The sequence below is a fragment of the Mesoplodon bidens genome (genome assembly GCF_964165515.1).
Source record: "Mesoplodon bidens genome assembly, chromosome: 10".
NCBI lineage: Eukaryota > Metazoa > Chordata > Mammalia > Artiodactyla > Ziphiidae > Mesoplodon > Mesoplodon bidens.
Genome location: NC_138172.1, coordinates 69488681 through 69506348, shown reverse-complemented (window position 1 = coordinate 69506348; position 17668 = coordinate 69488681). Strand labels below are relative to the sequence as shown.

The 17668-nt window shown below is 46.8% G+C and overlaps 1 protein-coding gene across 1 annotated transcript in view; it reads right to left on the bottom strand.

Moving 5' to 3' along the window:
* Positions 1-377: 377 nt before the first annotated feature.
* Positions 378-17668, bottom strand: part of CMTR1 (cap methyltransferase 1) — a 66003-nt gene continuing 48712 nt past the window's right edge. The window contains exons 14-24 of the mRNA XM_081247738.1: positions 10863-10919; positions 10046-10103; positions 9473-9541; positions 8347-8478; positions 7321-7443; positions 6551-6642; positions 5623-5691; positions 4193-4240; positions 3141-3253; positions 2417-2525; positions 378-1744 (exon numbers count right to left, since the gene is read on the bottom strand). Of these exons, the coding sequence (XP_081103864.1) occupies positions 1612-1744; positions 2417-2525; positions 3141-3253; positions 4193-4240; positions 5623-5691; positions 6551-6642; positions 7321-7443; positions 8347-8478; positions 9473-9541; positions 10046-10103; positions 10863-10919 (1003 nt within the window). The 3' untranslated portion in view covers positions 378-1611. The remainder of the gene's footprint in view (positions 1745-2416; positions 2526-3140; positions 3254-4192; positions 4241-5622; positions 5692-6550; positions 6643-7320; positions 7444-8346; positions 8479-9472; positions 9542-10045; positions 10104-10862; positions 10920-17668) is intronic.

Sequence of the window (17668 nt, the reverse complement as noted above, 5' to 3'; positions counted from 1 at the left end):
TCTCCCTCCCTTTCTTCCCCATCTAGTGGCACTAATTGGTCTGACGCCTCTGTTATTTTAGTCACACATACTGATCCTGGATTGTCACACTGCCCTGCTGGGCTGTAGGTTCATTCATTCTCTAATCCCTGCTTCTCACAGGAGCCACATAATTTTGACTCTTCCTTGGGCCCCTTTTTGACTCTTCCTTGGGCCCCTCTTTGGCAGCAAACAAACAGCAGCCCTGAGCTTGGACAAGGCTCTGATTAAACCCACCCTCTTTTCTCCCCTCGAGTACAGCTTCCTCCCCTTCACCTCCAGCCCAAGCTATTTCATTCACGCAAGTCCCAGACCACAAAGCACCAAAGGACAAGCCCCAGCACGGAGCCACACAGGCATTAAAAATATGTTTATCTTTAATGATCCAAGATCCTGCAAGACACACTGATACCCAGAATTGGGTGGAAATACAGCATCTCAGCGGTGCTGCTGACAGCCTGGGGGATGCTGGCCTGAGACCCCTGAGGTGGAGTCAATTCCAACCTCATGGGGAGCCTCAGTGCCCTCTATCTATCTCCATGGAAACCAGTCTAGCACTGGGATGAGACCCTAGGGAGCCCACAGGAGCATCTCTGAGAGGTATTTCCCATTAAAAACAACCACAGGTTCCCTCCCCCACCCAAAGCTACTGCCCAGCTTCCCCCTCCACCCGCCAAGATAGAGGAAATGGAGTGACCACAAAAGGACAAAAAAGCAACTGTGCCTCCTGCTGGGGATGAAAAAATGGAGGGGGGAGGGTAGCAAGGTGGCTGGGACAAACGGGAGTGCCATGATTGCCAGAGGACTGGGTTCGACCCAACCCAACAGGACCTCTGTTACAGTGGGGCCACTACTGTTTGGCGCATAGAAAACGGCAGGTCTTCAAGGCTGCTTCCTCCCCTTCTAGAGCTGCCTGAGGTTTGGATCAAAAGGGGTGAGGCCCAGGAAGGCTCTACAACCCCAGGAAGCAGTCACACCTACCACCAGACAATGCTACCTGCATCCTGACGTGGTGTCAGAGATGCGGGGTCCACATGCCTCCCTTCCCGGCCTGCGGGACGGTCAGAGGTTTGGGCTGGGAAGAACTCCAGGGAAGACCAGGAGAGGGTAGGGGGAGGAGACAAGAAAATCTCCAACTTGGCATCAAAACAGAGCAAGTTCAAAGAAACAAAACCTTGATTTATATAGCAGCTGCTCCTGGCCAGCTCTCAACAGTGGGCCTCCTGCCTCTCAGGGTTGGCCCAATAAAAAGTTGGGCAACGCAGGGGCATGGCCGCCCTCAGGGCACTGCGTGGAACTCAGACAAGTGAGTCCACAGGATACAGGAAGGAATGGCAGAGCCGAAGCCCTGCTGCCCTCCGACAGACACATCCTCCACTGGCCCCATGTGCCCTGGGCCCTGACTTCAAACGTGCTGTAGGAGCTGCATCCTTCAGGCTGAGTGCTGGCAGGGGAGACAGTTCCCAGGCAGGGCTCCGGGGAGGGAATTCCAAAAAGTGTCCCAGAAGGCCCCAATTGAGCTCTTCAGAGGACACCACCAACCTCACGGCCAGGCTCAGGGAACGACAGGGCATTCGGCAGGGGTGGGCATCCTCAGGCGCTGTGCGTCTGGATGAAGGAGAGGACGTCCTCCTTGGACAGCTTGTCTGGGTCCTGGGGCTTCTGGGAGTCATGCACACGGATGCCATCCCCCCACTCCCAGAAGAGCCGGCCGTAGTAGCAGATGCTGGGGAGGAGAAGGGAGGTCAGAGGGCTGTACCCACGTGGAGCAGGACCAAGAGCTCACCACCCACCCTGGCACCCGTGACTTCGGGGATGGGTGTTCTTAAGAGTGTGTGTGTGTGTGTGTGTGTGTGTGTGCGCACTGGGGGTGGGGGGGGAGGGCAGGTCTCACTAATGACTCCAATTGAGAGTCTTCCCTCTGGCAGCCAAACGTACCTAGTAGGCCCTGCTCCCTGCCTCCTAGAACCAGCTTTTCTCAACACACAGCTTCTACTGCTGCTAATTGCATCCTACTGGATCCTTTAATTACTGATATTCCTGGTTTATCTGTCTCTGCTGCTCTAATAGAACAGTATTAGTGTGGTGACACACTGGTGTCAGTGGCTAATTACAGGCACATCAGGGCTACTGGCTGCTGTCGAAACCTATGACCAACAATCCGGCAACACACTGGGTCCGAAGGCAAGACTGTGGACCTCAGCATTAGCCCACGCCCCGGCCAGGGTCGGGCCCTTCACACCCAGGACCCCCAACCATCACAGCCATACCCTCGTGGGAAGCCCCTGCATGGGCAGCAGTCAGTCTCAGGACCCGGGTGTGCCCCGAGAGGTCAGGCTGGCATTCTAGCAGGAGTACTTGGGGCTGCAGGGGGCAGGCCTGGAAGAAGGCTACTTACTGAAATGGAGCAATGGCGTCTGAAGGGAGGTCAAAGGTAGAGTTCTTGGTTTTCTTGTTGTAGAAGAACTTCCTCTTGAAGCTTTTGCTGAATCCCATAGTCCATGGCTCTGACAGGAGGAAAGGGGGAAGAAGCCCAGAAAGGACACAAAATGCCCATGGGGGACAGGTCAGGCCAATGAAGGGCATGCCTGCCTTCACGCCCATTCCTCCACTCCCCTCCCCTCCAAACAGCAGCAGAGAACAGCCTGTGAGGACACAGCCTTCATCACCCGCCCAGAGGGGCTCCAGGAAGATGACTAAGATAATTCTCAACAACTCTCCCCAGTCCCGCCAACCTGCTACCAGGGCAACATCTCTCGGGCCCTGGCAGTGGGAGTAGGAGTCGGTTAGCCAGAGGGCACTAAGGAAAAAGGATTCTACAGGTGATACGAATGGCCCAGCTTGACTTTCTGGATCTGCTGTTGCCCACCGCAAAGGCCCTTCTCCTGCCATGAGGACACCACGTGTGCATATACAAGTTGGGCTCCCCTCTCTGCAGCCCCAGCCCAACCCCCAGGATCCACCGAAGAACAGAAGAGGCTCAGGGAACACAGTCCCCCTCAACATACACCTCAAAGAAATGCCCACCTCAGTAGGGAGCCCTTAGCTCCGGCTCAAGTAGGGTCTGGGCCAGGTGCCCTGGCTGAGGGAGTGGGGTTAGGAAACAGTGGCTCATCACCCACCATTCACTGTCCTGACGATGTAGAGGCCAGTGGGCACAAAGTGCCGGTCGTCCCGCCCTGTATAGCTGAGCTTTGGTGTGCCACTGGAGCCCTTGATGATCTTCATTTCTAACCTTGATTTTCCAGAGTAGGCATGCAAACAGGAAGCGTGAGTGTGTGTGAGAGAGAGAGAGAGAGAAAGCCCTAACGTTAGTCTCTCGCTAATGTCAAAATCAGCCAACCAACCACAGTACTTTACCTCAGTTCAACATGAGAAACTGAGGCAGAGACTTGAGTTGCTCCAGGCCACACAGCAAGTGAGTGAGTGTGGTGGGTTTAGAACTCAGGCTCTGAACTCCCAACTAAGCAATGGAGGCAGGGAAGTGACACATGCCCCTGCTATGTTGCTGCTGTTTGCGGGGTGTCAGGGTGACACCGGTAAGGATAAGATGTGAGACTACTAGTGCCACTGGGTCTTCAGTTCACCACCCATGGCATCAGTGTGGCTACTAAAGAGTTAATTCGGGAGCACTGAGACCCAGCCCAGCTCCAGTGGCCACAGGGGCACACCCAGGATGAGACCCTCAGATCTGAGCACCCTGCATACCGCTAAGATTATGAGGAAGCAGTTATGCCCCCTCTAGCCCTCCCGGCTCAATCTCTGTCAGCACCAGGAACTGGGATTTATAGTGTTTCAAGCAGCTTGCTGCTCTGCCCCTAGCAGGGACAATCGCAACTGTTACAGCATCAACAAGCCCGCTGCTATTTCTGCCTGATGCACACACCCCTCGTAACTGTTACAGCATCAGCGAGCCCGTATTTCTGCCTGACTCACACCCGCCCTGCTCCCCTCCTGACAGTGCTGAATCAGCTCTCAGCTGGGGGGCCCTTGGCTGCAGCTGAGCCACGCAGGCAAAGGAGGTGTGTGGTGGGGGGTAGAGGCAGCCACCAGGGCAACTCACCGCTGTACCCCTAACCCACCTCTACAGAAAAAGAGAACGAATCCTGGACACTGCCATGCCCCCCACCCCAACTCCTCTCAAATCCTGAGCTACCCTGGCTGAGTCACTCACCTGACAAAAATCTTCTCCATCTCCTCCAGCCTGTATACCTCCTTCACCCTGTGGACAGACGGACAGAGAGCTGACAAAGGATTCCTGGTGGGACACTTGTCTGGGCAGCAGCTGGTAGGCAGGAGGCTGTGCCTATCCTCACCTTCTGCCTCAGGCCCTGCACCACCCAACGCACCAAGAATGAGGACCCTTAGCCTGTCACTGCCGTCCTCCACAGACAAGCCCTAGGTTTCAGAGCTGCCAAGCATCCCCTGGAGCCTGCCCCAGGGCACCTGGGGAGCACAGCTATGGTTCAGGAAGTCAGGTGAGGGAAAGAGGAAGGTCTGGCAGATGAAGATGTCCCTGTCAGCATTCCCACCCTGGGTTATGGTCCCCATCTCTAGAGGCCAGAACACCAAGGGCCAGGCTCTTGCCCAGGTCTGTCTACATGGATTTTAGGCCTTCCTGTAACAGAGTTGCTTCCAAATCGTCCTAATAGGCCTATTACCATTAGGGGTGAGGAGACCCCCCCTACCCAGGATGCAGGGCTCCTGTTTGATGCCCAGCCCTCCACCTCTGGGGGCCCCTGAACACGCCTTTGGAACTGCTACTGAGTAAGGTGCCCAGAAGCCAAGCAACCAAACTGTCACAAGCAACAGAGACAGGACCCCTGGAAGCTGCTTCTCAGGACCCGGCAGACAGGACATTTTAAAGCACAAGAAATTACTTTTAGACTTTCAGAAGACTTCTAAAAGTGCATTCCCACTATTGGATTTAATCCTATGTAAATCTGTATTAAAAAGAATAATGAAAATGATTTTGATAAAATGTAAATAGATACCTCAGTCTGCAGTCACATGAAGCCCCAAAGATAATAACCTCAGACCTCAGCCCAGACTGGAAAAGTCTGTTCCATCTGTCTGCTCCCTGACTGTTACCCTCTCAAGGCCTAGAACTTTTACATTACCTAACGTGGCAACAAACCATGGCCTTCTTTCCATGCACCAAGGATCCCATTACCTCAAACCAACCTTTTCTTTTTCATGTTCAAAAACTCCCATTCCCTCAGCACCCTTTTCTTACCTGAAAAAAATGAAAAGGCCGGGATTGATATGCTAATGATACTCAAGCATGAATGTGTGGCTCACAAGGTGTGTTAGTGCTCTCAGAAGCACGTGCGTCTTAAATGAGGATGCCTTAACCCTGAGGAACGAACCTCTCCTGTGGAGGTTGGCCCACTGTGACAGGCAGGATGGGGGATACTCTGGGGCAAAGGAGTCACCTACCCAGCACCCCCAAGCAAATCACTCAATGGCAGTCTGATCTCTAATGCCAGCCTGGCCTGGTCTCCTCCACTGAGCCCTCCCACCCCTCACAGGACAGGGAGGCAGGCACTAGCCAGAAAGAAGCAATGGGAGAGGAGGATCTGGGGGGAGAGATGATCTGCTCACCTGATGGGATTCATGTCAGGCCGACTGGGCTTGGAAACAGCTTTCACAAATTTCTCAGCAAGCTGAATTCTACAATCCAAACAGAGTCTCTCAGAGGCAAGTAAGGGTATCTTTACCAGCACCCACACCCCCAGGGCATTGTCATGGCACCAGTGAGAGAACACTCCTGAATCTGCAGCAAAACGGCTCCAAGAGGCAGCACTCATGTCTCCCAGGAAGCCCACCCTTGCCCTTCTCGTGATGTCGTCATGAACGCCCTCTCCCCCGCTCTGGACTCTGACCTCTACTTTCAATACATCTTGGTTGGTTTTCCTGAAGTGTAACTTCGGCTGTGTTCAGTCACCTCCACCAGAACTTCAAGCATCATCTTTATTCTGTGCATTGGCTCCTTCACCCCAAACCACAGATACCACAGTGTGCCCACTCAGATGAACCAACTTAGGAGTGACTTCAGCACCATGGCGGTGTAAGATGTCTCTCCTTTTTGTACCCCCGTTTTAAACGACTGATTAGGCATCTATCCACGAACAAAAGTACCTCTGTGGGAGTTTTGGGATCCACATAAACTGACTTAAGTGGGACCACCAAGAACAGAACACATTCTTCAGAGGAGAAGACCCTCCCTCTTCCCCATAAGGTCACCCTCTTGCTCAACCTTAAAACAAACATCACCTCTGATCTGAACAGCTGAGGCAAAATGGAGTGTGCTAGTATGTATGAAATCAAGGCCCAAGTCCTGGTAAGCGGAAGTGCCAACACCAATTTCTCACCCTGCCCTTGGAACCAGATAGTGGGTAGAAGAGGGAAACTCTAAGGATGCGCTTAAGCAGAGAAAGCCTGGGTGAGGCCCAAGCCACAGAGGCTGCCGCCACAGAGCTGCCCTGGCCCACCCCGGCCCACCTTCCCTCCCCCAGGGCCCAGGTCAGACCGTTGGTTAAAGTGCTGCTCCCGCACGTCGCTGCCATTCAGCACAAGGACATCGAGGATGTGGATGGCACTAATCTTCCGCTGGGCCTTCCCCTAGAAGGATAAGTACACTGCCCACCCTGCCAGGAATTGGCCTGGGGCTCACTCCGCCCACTGTGGCACACTGGCCTCCATTCTACATATAGCCGGGGGAAGGGAAGGGCTCTAAACACAGGATATTTCTCTCACCTCCCTCCCAGTTGATTCTCAGCACCAGGCTGGCCCATGCTTCTGAGCAGACAGAGGCCTGAGGTGATGGGTGATGAGCCCCCTTGAATCTCAAACCCAGTGAGGCTGCCGCCATGGTGCTCCAGCAGGACCTGGCTTCCCACTCTGGCCAACTGTTCCCACTGACTGTTCTGAAAGTTATCTGTATGGCTGTAATACCCAAAGCTCATGGGAAATAACAAGTTGCTTCTTTCCCAAGGAATCCTTGGTCAATAACAATCAGCAGCTAAAAAATATGCAGCAGGTTCACCAGGGACTTTGCCACACAGAGATGATCAAGATCTCCTAAACATAAGGAGACTGTGGTCCTTCCTACCTGAATATGCCATGGCTTAGAGCAACAACTCAAGGAGGAGGAACAATTACAAAGCACTCGCCAGGCCCTGGGCCCTGTCAGGCACCACATACACATAACCCAGTTAACTCGGGGCATGGGGGCGAAGGGACAGGCCCAGCTGTTCCCCAGATGGCAGAGCCATACACGTGAGCAGAACCACCTCTAACCTCCCCTTTCAGCTCATGGACAATCTCCACAGAGAGCAGAGTGTCCCGGGGTAGCTCTGTCTTCAGGTCCAGCTTGACCCAGCGGTCTGACTGGCGGCCATCCCATGTGTAGATCTGAGACTTCTATGGGCAGAGAGAAAGGGCCAGGTCAGGCAGACAAAGACATTGAGCAGTGAGAAGCTCAGCTCTCAAAAGGGCTTTTAGTTGGTGGCTACAAGCTGATGGGGCTGGGAAATGCCAGAAGAAAAGGTCTCGGAGAGATTAGTCAGTTACACTTCGTACACTATAATGACAGTGTTGTCCTCCACTGCCTCAGTGGAAGAGGAGAGCTCTGACTCTGTCCCACTGGGAGGGAACAGGCTCAGGGCACCACTCAAGAGGCCTGAGTTCATGATCAGAGGCCCTCAAGAAAGGTCCAGCTTGGTGTATGTCTGAAGTGGGTTTGGTGAAGGGTCCGGAGAGCAGAGCAGAGAGAAAGTAAAAAAAGATAAAGTGTGAGAGGATACAGAGAAAGTAAGTGAGGAAGAAGAGAGAAAACTGTAAAGACAGCCCAGAGTGGAAGGAAAGAGCAATGAGGACTTAACCCAATTAAGACATAGAACTGCCAAGGTTTTCCCTCACCTCATTTTAGACTCCAAAGACAGGGGATGACATGGGATGGTGGTGGTGGTGCAAAGAAATAGCTGCATGGGCTCAAGCCAGCTTAGCCTACTGACCATCCTGCTAGCCTAGGAAGCTCCACATCACAAGAAAGGAGGCAGTGTTCCTCCCTTTAGCAATACATGGAGGTAAATAAGCAAGTACATGGATAAATGAAAGATAGAAAGAATGAATGAATGATGTTTGGCTAACTCAGAGGAAGGAAGGAAGTGAAGTTTCAAGAAATACCTTCCCTGGGGTCAAAGCTCCAGCTCCTTGGTGCCAAGAGAACGTTCACCAAGTGTGGCAGGCAGCTGTCCAGATTCCCACAGACAGACAGCAAGCTTCCACCATCCAAGCTGGGTAGGAAGTCAGCTGCAGACTTACCCCCAGGCCGATGAGAAACTTCTGCTCACTGCCAGACACCATGCAGCGGTAGTCGAGCACTGGGCGGATCTTCTCCAGGGTTTTGGAAGTAAGCAGCGTGGGCTTATAGCTGAAGATGTCGATCTCGGTGCCCTGCAGCCCCGGGTCAGAGAAAACACGGCTGGGTTGGGGGAAGGGACAGGCGCTCAGTACGGGTGCCTGGGGGGTGGGGGGTGGGTCAGGGAGTTAGGGCAGGCTGGGGGAGGGGAGGGACAGGAAGCACTTGCTGTCTGAAACATGCCCCCTGCTCTACCTCCACATGCACTAACTGGGATCTAATTCTGTCTGCTTGGAGTGTTCCTTTAGGACCTATTAGGAGAGCCTGGGAAAGGAAAGAACACCAAGTCCCCAGAGTACGGATCGATTTACCAGAGCTATAAGGAAATGTCACCAGAATATAAAAGCCTCCCCTTCAATAAAACTGAAGGCAAAGACTTGCAAGCAGTTGGTTTGAAAGCAGTTAAGTAATCTCTCTACCCATTCAGAAAAATTTACACGTGCTATTTTTTTTTTTGAGGTCATCTTGAACCTCATTCTCCAGTCCCTAACCCTACAAAACCAGCACAATGGCCCATGATCTGGGCCAGATTTAAATAAAGCCCAGGGAAAAGCTGGAAGTCAGGTGGTAGGAAAACATAGGGCAGAAGAATTCTGAGGACCACTCACCAGAAACAGAACAGGGAGCCTAAGTTTAGGCCAGATCCACTGTGAGCTCTCCTGGCAGCCCCTCCTGGCCCTCTGACCAGCTCCCCAGCCTAAGATCATCCCATACTTCATGTCTCCCCTGCAGGCACACTCACAGGACCCTAAACATGCCAGGGAGTGAGAGCCAGCACCACCCTTTGGGCAGCAGGAATGCTGAACAGAACACATCTAGGGCCAAGAATCTTCAGGCAGCCTGATGGGCTCCCAGGGAACTCAACACCCTACACCAAAATTTCCCATCTGTGGTGGCCTCAGCCCAGCCCCTGGGAACCCATGTGGTACCTGCACAAGCCCTCTGGAGGCCAGGCATCTGGGGGTCTCAGTGATACTACATCTAATTAGGCCTCTCTAACTTTTTATCTTCACCAGATACCAAGCTTACCTGGATTAGCTCGAAGAACTTAGATTTTGGGTCTGTGGAAGAAGGAGCAACTCTAGCCTGGTCTGGGATCTAAAACAAGACAGCAAAGAGCTTTGGTTTTCAAACACACTTTTGACCAAGGCTATGTGTGAGTCTACGCAGGCAAGGGCATAGGCTCAGGCTGGGCAAGAGGAAATGGCATACAACAAAGGAAGCTGGGGTGGGGTGGGAAGTGGAGTTGGCTAATTCAGTCACTGCTCCCTTTCAGGCCCTGTGGTAGCACACCCCAAAGGCCACTTACCTTTCTCTGGGGCTCTCTGTGGTCAGTGTTGCTACCAGCAGGAAAATGAGGCCTGTTTACCCACCACCCTTGTCCATGCTAACCAGCCTGCAGGGCTAAACGAGCAGTGAAAGGGCCAAGGAGGTTACTCCCAACAATGCTGAGACATCCAGTTCTGGAGTGCTGTGAGGGTAGGCAGACCTCTTCACTGGGGCGGGGGCGGGGAACCCTAAGGTGACCGGGTAGGGAGTCAGTCCCATTCTTCTTTAAAGTTTCCCTGCCCTGGAGCAAAAATGGGCTGGGGAGACACTCACCCCCCAAAGCCGGAGGCACTCTTTCCGGATCTCTGCCTGCCGAGGCTCACTCAGTGTCCTGGGAAAATGAAGCCGGTAAATGACTAATACCTCAAAGACATACAAGGAGTGTGCCTCCTGCGCACCCATCAGAACCTCAGAGAGAGGACGTCCGTGTGTACATGCACATACGAGGCCAAGTTGCCATTACCCAGGGTGCTTATAAGACTCCCATGCCTCTGCCTCTTGGAGACGGGAGCTCAGATGTACACAAAATGAGATGACCTCCTTGTCCCACCACAAAGGGAAGGGAGGAGACCACCCTCCTGACCACCCTGGATGTCAGGGTCCCCACACACCCTTCTTCCAATTACCCATCGGCAGATGCTGGCTTCTCTGACAAAGGCCACATTGAGTCCATCCCGGTGGATGTCACCACGTCCCAGAAAGCTGAATTAACTTATGCTCACCCCCTACCAGAGGTTATCCTTGACCAGTCCTACATCTCCTCTTTTGATCACTCTTTACTCTGTGTCCCCTGAACATTAGATGTTCTACGCGTGCTATGCCACTCTACATCCTCTGATGCACTGTTAACAACTTTCCTGTATCCTTTTCCTGGGTTACTCTTGTCTGTCCAAAGACAACATAATCTTTGAGGGCAAGGTTCATGCCATATGCTTCTTTGGCATCCTTCACAGACTACAGCAAAGTATGAGATTAAAAAAGTAGGTATTTTTAAATGTTTGTGTAAATGAAATAGAGAGCTCAGGAGGAGGAACAAAACTTAAAGATCTTCCCTTGAGATAGGTGAATTCTGGAAAGGGGCAACACTCACGTGTCTTGAACAAAGGCATGGATTTTGGCCAGAGCTTTGATCTGCAGACTACAATGGCTAGAAGAAAAAAAAAAGATTTTATCTCAGAAGGATTACCAAAAAAGACAGCCAATAGACATCAGGACAGAGAAGTTTAGCCAGAGCAATGGCCATCTATGTTTGAGGGAGGGGCTAGAGAGTCAAAAGAGAAACCCCTCGACCATACCCTTAAGGTACCTGATGAAGGCTTAGGGTAAAGCAGAAGAACTGAGTCAAACCTTCCAGACACTCAGATCCCAAGTCCAGCTAAAAGGAAGGTTCTGATAGCATCCTTAAAAATTTGAAAGCAGTAGTGAATTGATTCTTTTTTTTTTTTTTTTTTTTTAAGAATCTTAGTTTTGCAGGATCTTAGTTCCCCAACCAGGGATCGAAACTGTGCCCCCTGCAGTGGAAGCGTGGAATCCTAACCACTGGACCACCAGGGAATTCTCTGAACTGATTCTAAATAAAGCAACAACAGAGTGCAGACCCAGTTCAACTACACACTAAACTGACTTACCTGCACTAACAGCTGCCCTTTCTACTTTAGGCTCCATGACTCTTTTAGACACGTCTGGCTTCTAATTTTAAAAGTGAGACGTGATAAAGCAAGAAAATGTGACCCACTGACAAGATGGAAAACAGTCCAATAGAACAAGACCCAGAGGTGATCCAAGTTTTGGAATTATCAGACAGGACCTTTAAAATAATTGTGAAAAACATGTTAAAGGATCTAGTGGAAAAGGTATAACATGAATAAAAGATGGAGAATATTGGCAGAGATATAAAAACTGTATTTTGGGGACCTCCCTAATGGCAGTGGTTAAGACTCCATGCTCCCAATGCAGGGGGCCTGGGTTCGATCCCTAGCCAAGGAACTAGATCCCACATGCATGCGCAACTAAGAGTTTGCATGCCACAACTCAGGAGCCTGCATGCCCCAACTAGGGAGCCCATGTGCCGCAACTAAGGAGCCCACCTGCCGCAACCAAAGGAGCCCACATGCTGCAACTAAGGAGGCCATGAGCCACAACTAAGACCCGGCAAAACCAAATTAATTAATTAATTAAAATAAATAAATAAATAATAAAAACTGAATTTTTAAAAAGCAAATAAAAACTCTAGAAATGAAAAATATGATATTAGCAATAAATGTTTTTTTACTTATTTAATTTACTGATGTATAGTTGATTTACAATATTATGTTAGTTGCAGGTATACAACATAGTGATTCAAAATTTTAATATATTACACTCTATTTAAAGTTATAAAATATTGGCTATATATCCTTGTAGCTTATATATTTTACACATAGTAGTTTGTACCTGTTAATCCCCTACCCCTATCTTGCCCCTCCCCTCCTCCCTCTCCCCACTGGCAACCACTAGTTTGTTCTCTAAATCTGTGAGTCTGTTTCTGTTTTATTATTCATTCATTTATTTTTTAGATTCCACATATAAGTGATAACATACAGTATTTGTCTTTCTCTGTCTGACTGATTTCACTAAGGTCCATCACTCTAGGTCCATCCATATTATTGCAAATGGCAGAATTTCATTCTTTTTATGACTGAGTAATAAATATTCCATTGTGTGTGTGTATCTATATATCTATATATCTATATCTATATATCTGTATCTATATCTATATATATATCTCACATATTCTTTATCCATTCAGCTGTTGATGGACACTTAGGTTGCTTCCATATCTTGGCTGTTATAAATAATGCTGCTATGAACAGTGGGATGCAGTCTTTTCAAATTAGTGTTTGTTTTCTCTGTATAAATATCCAGGAGTGGTATTGCTGGATCACATGTTGGATCAGTTTTTTGAGGAACCTCCACACTGTTTTCCACAGTAGCTGCACCAATTTACATTCTCACAAACAGTGTAGTAGGGTTTCCTTTTCTCCACATCCTCACCAACATTTGTTGTTTGATGATGGCCATTCTGACAAGTGCAAGGTGATCTCATTTGATTTGCATTTCTCTGATTATTAGTGATACTGAGCACCTTTTCATATGCCTGTTGGCCATCTGTATGTCTTCCTTGGGAAAATGTCTATTCAGGTCTTCTGCCCAGTTTTTTAATTGGATGGTTTGTTTTTATTGATATTTGAATTATATGAACTGTTTCCATATTTTGGATATTAACCTTTTATCAGTCATATTGTTTGCAAATATTTTCTCCCATTCAGTAGGTTGTCTTTTCATTTTTTTGGTTTCCTTTGCTGTGCAAAAGCTTTTAAGTTTAATTAGGTGGAATTTCTTTATTTTGTTTCCTTTGCCTTAGGACCTGATCCCCCCCAAATTTCTATACTTTATGTCAAAGAGTGTTCTGCCCTTGTTTTCTTCTAGTTTTATGGTTTCTGGTCTTACATGAGTCTTTAATCCATTTTGAGTTTATTTTTGTACAAGGTGTGAGAAAATGTTCTAATTTCATTCTCTTACATGTAGCTGACCAGTTTTCCCAGCACCATTTATTGATGAGACTGTCTTTTCTCCATTGTATATTCTTGCTTTGTCATAGATTAACCGACAAAATATAAAATGCCTCAAATTCTAAATTCAATGAAAATATCCTTCGAAAGAGAAATAAATGTATTTTCAAAAGACAAAAGCTGAAGGAATTACTCTTCAACAGACTTGCACTAAAAAAGTAATTCTAAAATAAATTCTTTAGGCTTAAGGGAAATATCCCATTTATGTATATACCACATTTTCTTTATCCATTCATCTGTCAATGGACATTTAGGTTGCTTCCAAATCTTGGTTATTGTGAATAATGCTGCAGTGAACATTGGTGGGGGGGAGGGGGGGCTCATATCTTTTTGTGATCCTAATTTCAGTTCTTTTGGATAAATACTCAGAAGTAGAATTGCTGGATCTTATGGTAGTTCTGTTTTTTTCTTTATTGCACCGACTAGTTCCTCCAGTATAATATTGAATTGAAGGGTGAAAACAGACATCTTTGCCTTATTCTTGATTTTAAGTATAAAGTATTTAACCACTAAGTATGATGTTAGCTGTAGGTAGGTTTTTTGTAGATGTCCTTTACCAGATTGTTTTCTTCTATTCCTAGTTTGCTAAGAGTTTTTAATCATGAATGGATGTTTAATTTTGTCAAACAGTCTTTTTGTATCCATAAAAATTATTATATTATTTTTCTTCTTTATTCCTTTAATACAGTGAAGTACAATGAATGATTTTCAAAAGGTATACAGATCTTGCATTTTTAGATAAACTCCAGTTGGTCACGAGTATCACTTATATATATTGCTAAATTTGATTTACTAACATTTTATTAAGGATTTTTATGTCTATGTTCATGAGGGGTATTAATTTATAAATCTGTAGTCTTTTGAAGTTTTTGTCTTGTTTAAATATCTATCTATTTAAATGCTATAAATTTCCCTTTATTAATCCCTTTTTAATTCCTTTAAATATATATATATAAAGGAATATATATATTTATCTAGTCATCTGTCAATGGACATTAAAAGGCATATAAATTGGAAAGGAAAGCATACAATTATTTATTTGCAGAAGACATGGTTATATATGTAAAAAATCTTAATGAATCTACCAAACTACTAGAACTAAAAAGTAAATTAAGCATTCACACAAAATATGTAGTCAATAAACAAAAATCAATTGTATTTCCATATACTAGCAATGAACAATTAGAAAAGGAAATTTTTAAAACACAATTTACAATAGCATCCAAACCCATAAAATTCTTAGAAATAAATTTAACAAAAGATGTATAACACCTCTATACTGAAAACTATAAAATTGCTGAGAAACATTAAAGAACCTAAATAAATGGTTACTTTTTGGTTCATGTATGGGGAGATTCAATATTGTTAAGCTGTCAATTCTCCCCCAAATTGACCTATAAATTTAATGTAATCTCCATCAAAAATCCAGCAGGCCTACTGTAGAAATTGAAAAGATGATTCTAAAATTTATATGGAAATGCAAAACAAAACAAAAGGAACACCTTGACTAGCTAATACAATCTTGAAAAAGAAGAACAAAGATTGAGAACATATACTATCTGATCTCAAGATGACTTTTTTCAAGGTATAGTCATCAAGAAACGTAACAAAGGACAGACAAACAGATTAATGGAAACAAGAGTGCCCTGGGGCTTCCCTGGTGGCGCAGTGGTTGAGAGTCCGCCTGCCGATGCAGGGGACACGGGTTCATGCCCCAGTCCGGGAATATCCCACATGCCGCGGAGCGACTGGGCCCGTGAGCCATGGCCGCTGAGCCTGCGCGTCCGGAGCCTGTGCTCCGCAACGGGAGAGGCCACAACAGTGAGACGCCCGCGTACCGCAAAAACAAACAAACAAATAAACAAACAAAAAAAAAAACCAGAGTGCCCTGGATAAAATCACACATATACAGTCAAATAATTTTCAACAAGGGTGCCAAAGCAATTAAATGGGAAAAGGAATAGTATTTTCAACAAATGGTGCTAGAACTGGATATCTATATGGAAAAAAAGAACTTCGACCACTACATCATACCATATACAAAAATTAATTTCAGATGGATTATGGACCTAAACATATAAGCTAAAACTATAAAACTTCTAGATGAAAGCAGGAGAATACTTTCATGACTTCAGTATAAGTGAAAAATTTTTAGAGAAAACAAAAATCACCAACAAAAAGAAAAAACTGATAAACTGTATTTCAGCAGCAAAATTTAAAACTTCTAGGCAGGGCTTCCCTGGTGGCGCAGTGGTTGAGAGTGCGCCTGCCGATGCAGGGGACACGGGTTCGTGCCCCGGTCTGGGAAGATCCCGCATGCCACGGAGCAGCTGGGCCCGTGAGCCATGGCCACCGAGCCTGCGCGTCCGGAGCCTGTGCTCCGCAACGGGAGAGGCCACAACAGTGAGAGGCCCGCGTACGGCAAAAAAAAAAAAAAAAACTTCTAGGCAATTCAATTGAAAAGGAAGAAGTAAAATTATCTCAGTTCGCAGATGACAGACCTTTTATGCAAAAAAACCTGAAGATTCCACAATAAACTGTTATAATAATCAAATTTCAGCCAACTTGCAGGATACAAAATCAACAGACAAAAATCAGTCACATCTCTATACACTAACAATGAACAATCTGAAAATGAAATTAACAACTCTATCTACAATAGCATCAAAAACAATAAAATACTGAGGAATAAATTAAATCAAGGAGTGAAATACGTACACTGAAAGCTACATAACGCTGCTGAACGAAATGAAAAGAGACATAAATAAATAAATGGAAGGGCATGCTGTGTCCATGGATTGGAAGACTATTGTTAACATGACAATACTACCCGAAGCAATCTACAGATTCAGTACAATCCCTACCAAAATCCCAATGGCAGTTTCTGCAGGAATAGAAAAATCCATCCTAGAAATCATATGGAAACTCAGAGGACCCCAAATAGCCAAAACAATACTGCAAATGAAGAACAAAGCTGGGGACCTCATATATCCTGAATTCAAAAAAACTTACTACAACACTGCAGTAAAACAGTGTGGTACTGGTATCAAGACCAATGGAACAGAATAGAGAGCTCAGAAATAAACCCTCATATATATGATCAAATGATTTTCAACAAGAGTGCCAAGGCATTCCATGGGGAATGGATAGTCTTTTCAACAAATGGTGCTGGGAAAACTGGATATCCACATGCAAAAGAATAAAGTTAGACTCTTACTTTACACCATCTATAAAAATCAATTCAAAATGGATCAAAGGCCTAAACATAAGAGCTAAAACTATGAAACTCTCAGAAGAAAACACAGGGAAAAGCTTCATGACACTGGATTTAGGAATGGACTTGAAGCATAGGCAATAAAAGAAAAAAACAGATAAAATGGACTTCATCAAAATTTAAAACTTCTGTGCATCAAAGGACACAATCAATATAGTAAAAAATCAACCCACAGAATGCAAAAAAATATTTTCAAATCATATATCTGATTAATGGATTAATACCCAGAATGTATAAAGAACTCCTATAACTCAGCAACAAAAATCAAACAAACCAATTTAAAAATGGGCAGGGCTTCCCTGGTGGCGCAGTGGTTAAGAATCCGCCTGCCAGGGCTTCCCTGGTGGCGCAGTGGTTGAGAGTCCGCCTGCCAATGCAGGGGACATGGGTTCGTGCCCCAGTCCTGGAAGATCCCACATGCCGCGGAGCGGCTGGGCCCGTGAGCCATGGCCACTGAGCCTGCGCGTCCGGAGCCTGTGCTCCACAACGGGAGAGGCCACAACAGTGAGAGGCCCGTGTACCACAAAAAAAAAAAAAAAAAGAATCCGCCTGCCAATGCAGGGGACACGGGTTCGATCCCTGGCCTGGGAAGATCCCACATGCTGCAGAGCAACTAAGCCTGTGTACCACAACTACTGAGACCACGTGCCATAACTACTGAAGCCCACACACCTAGAGCCTGTGCTCCACAACAAGAGAAGCCACTACAATGAGAAGCCCATGCACCACAACAAAGAGTAGCCCCCGCTCACTGCAGCTAGAGAAAGCCCACACACAGCAACAAAGACCCAACACAGCCAAAAATAAATAAATACAATAAATTTATTAAAAAAAGAAAAAAAAATGGACAAAGGGAGGTGTGGCCACGATGGCAGAGTAGGAAGACCCTGAGCTCACCTCTTCACATGGGACACCAAAATTACAATTATTTAGAGAGCAACTGGCTATGAGAACAACCTGAAGACTACCAGAAGAGATTTGCTAGATATAAAGAAGAAACCACAATGAGAT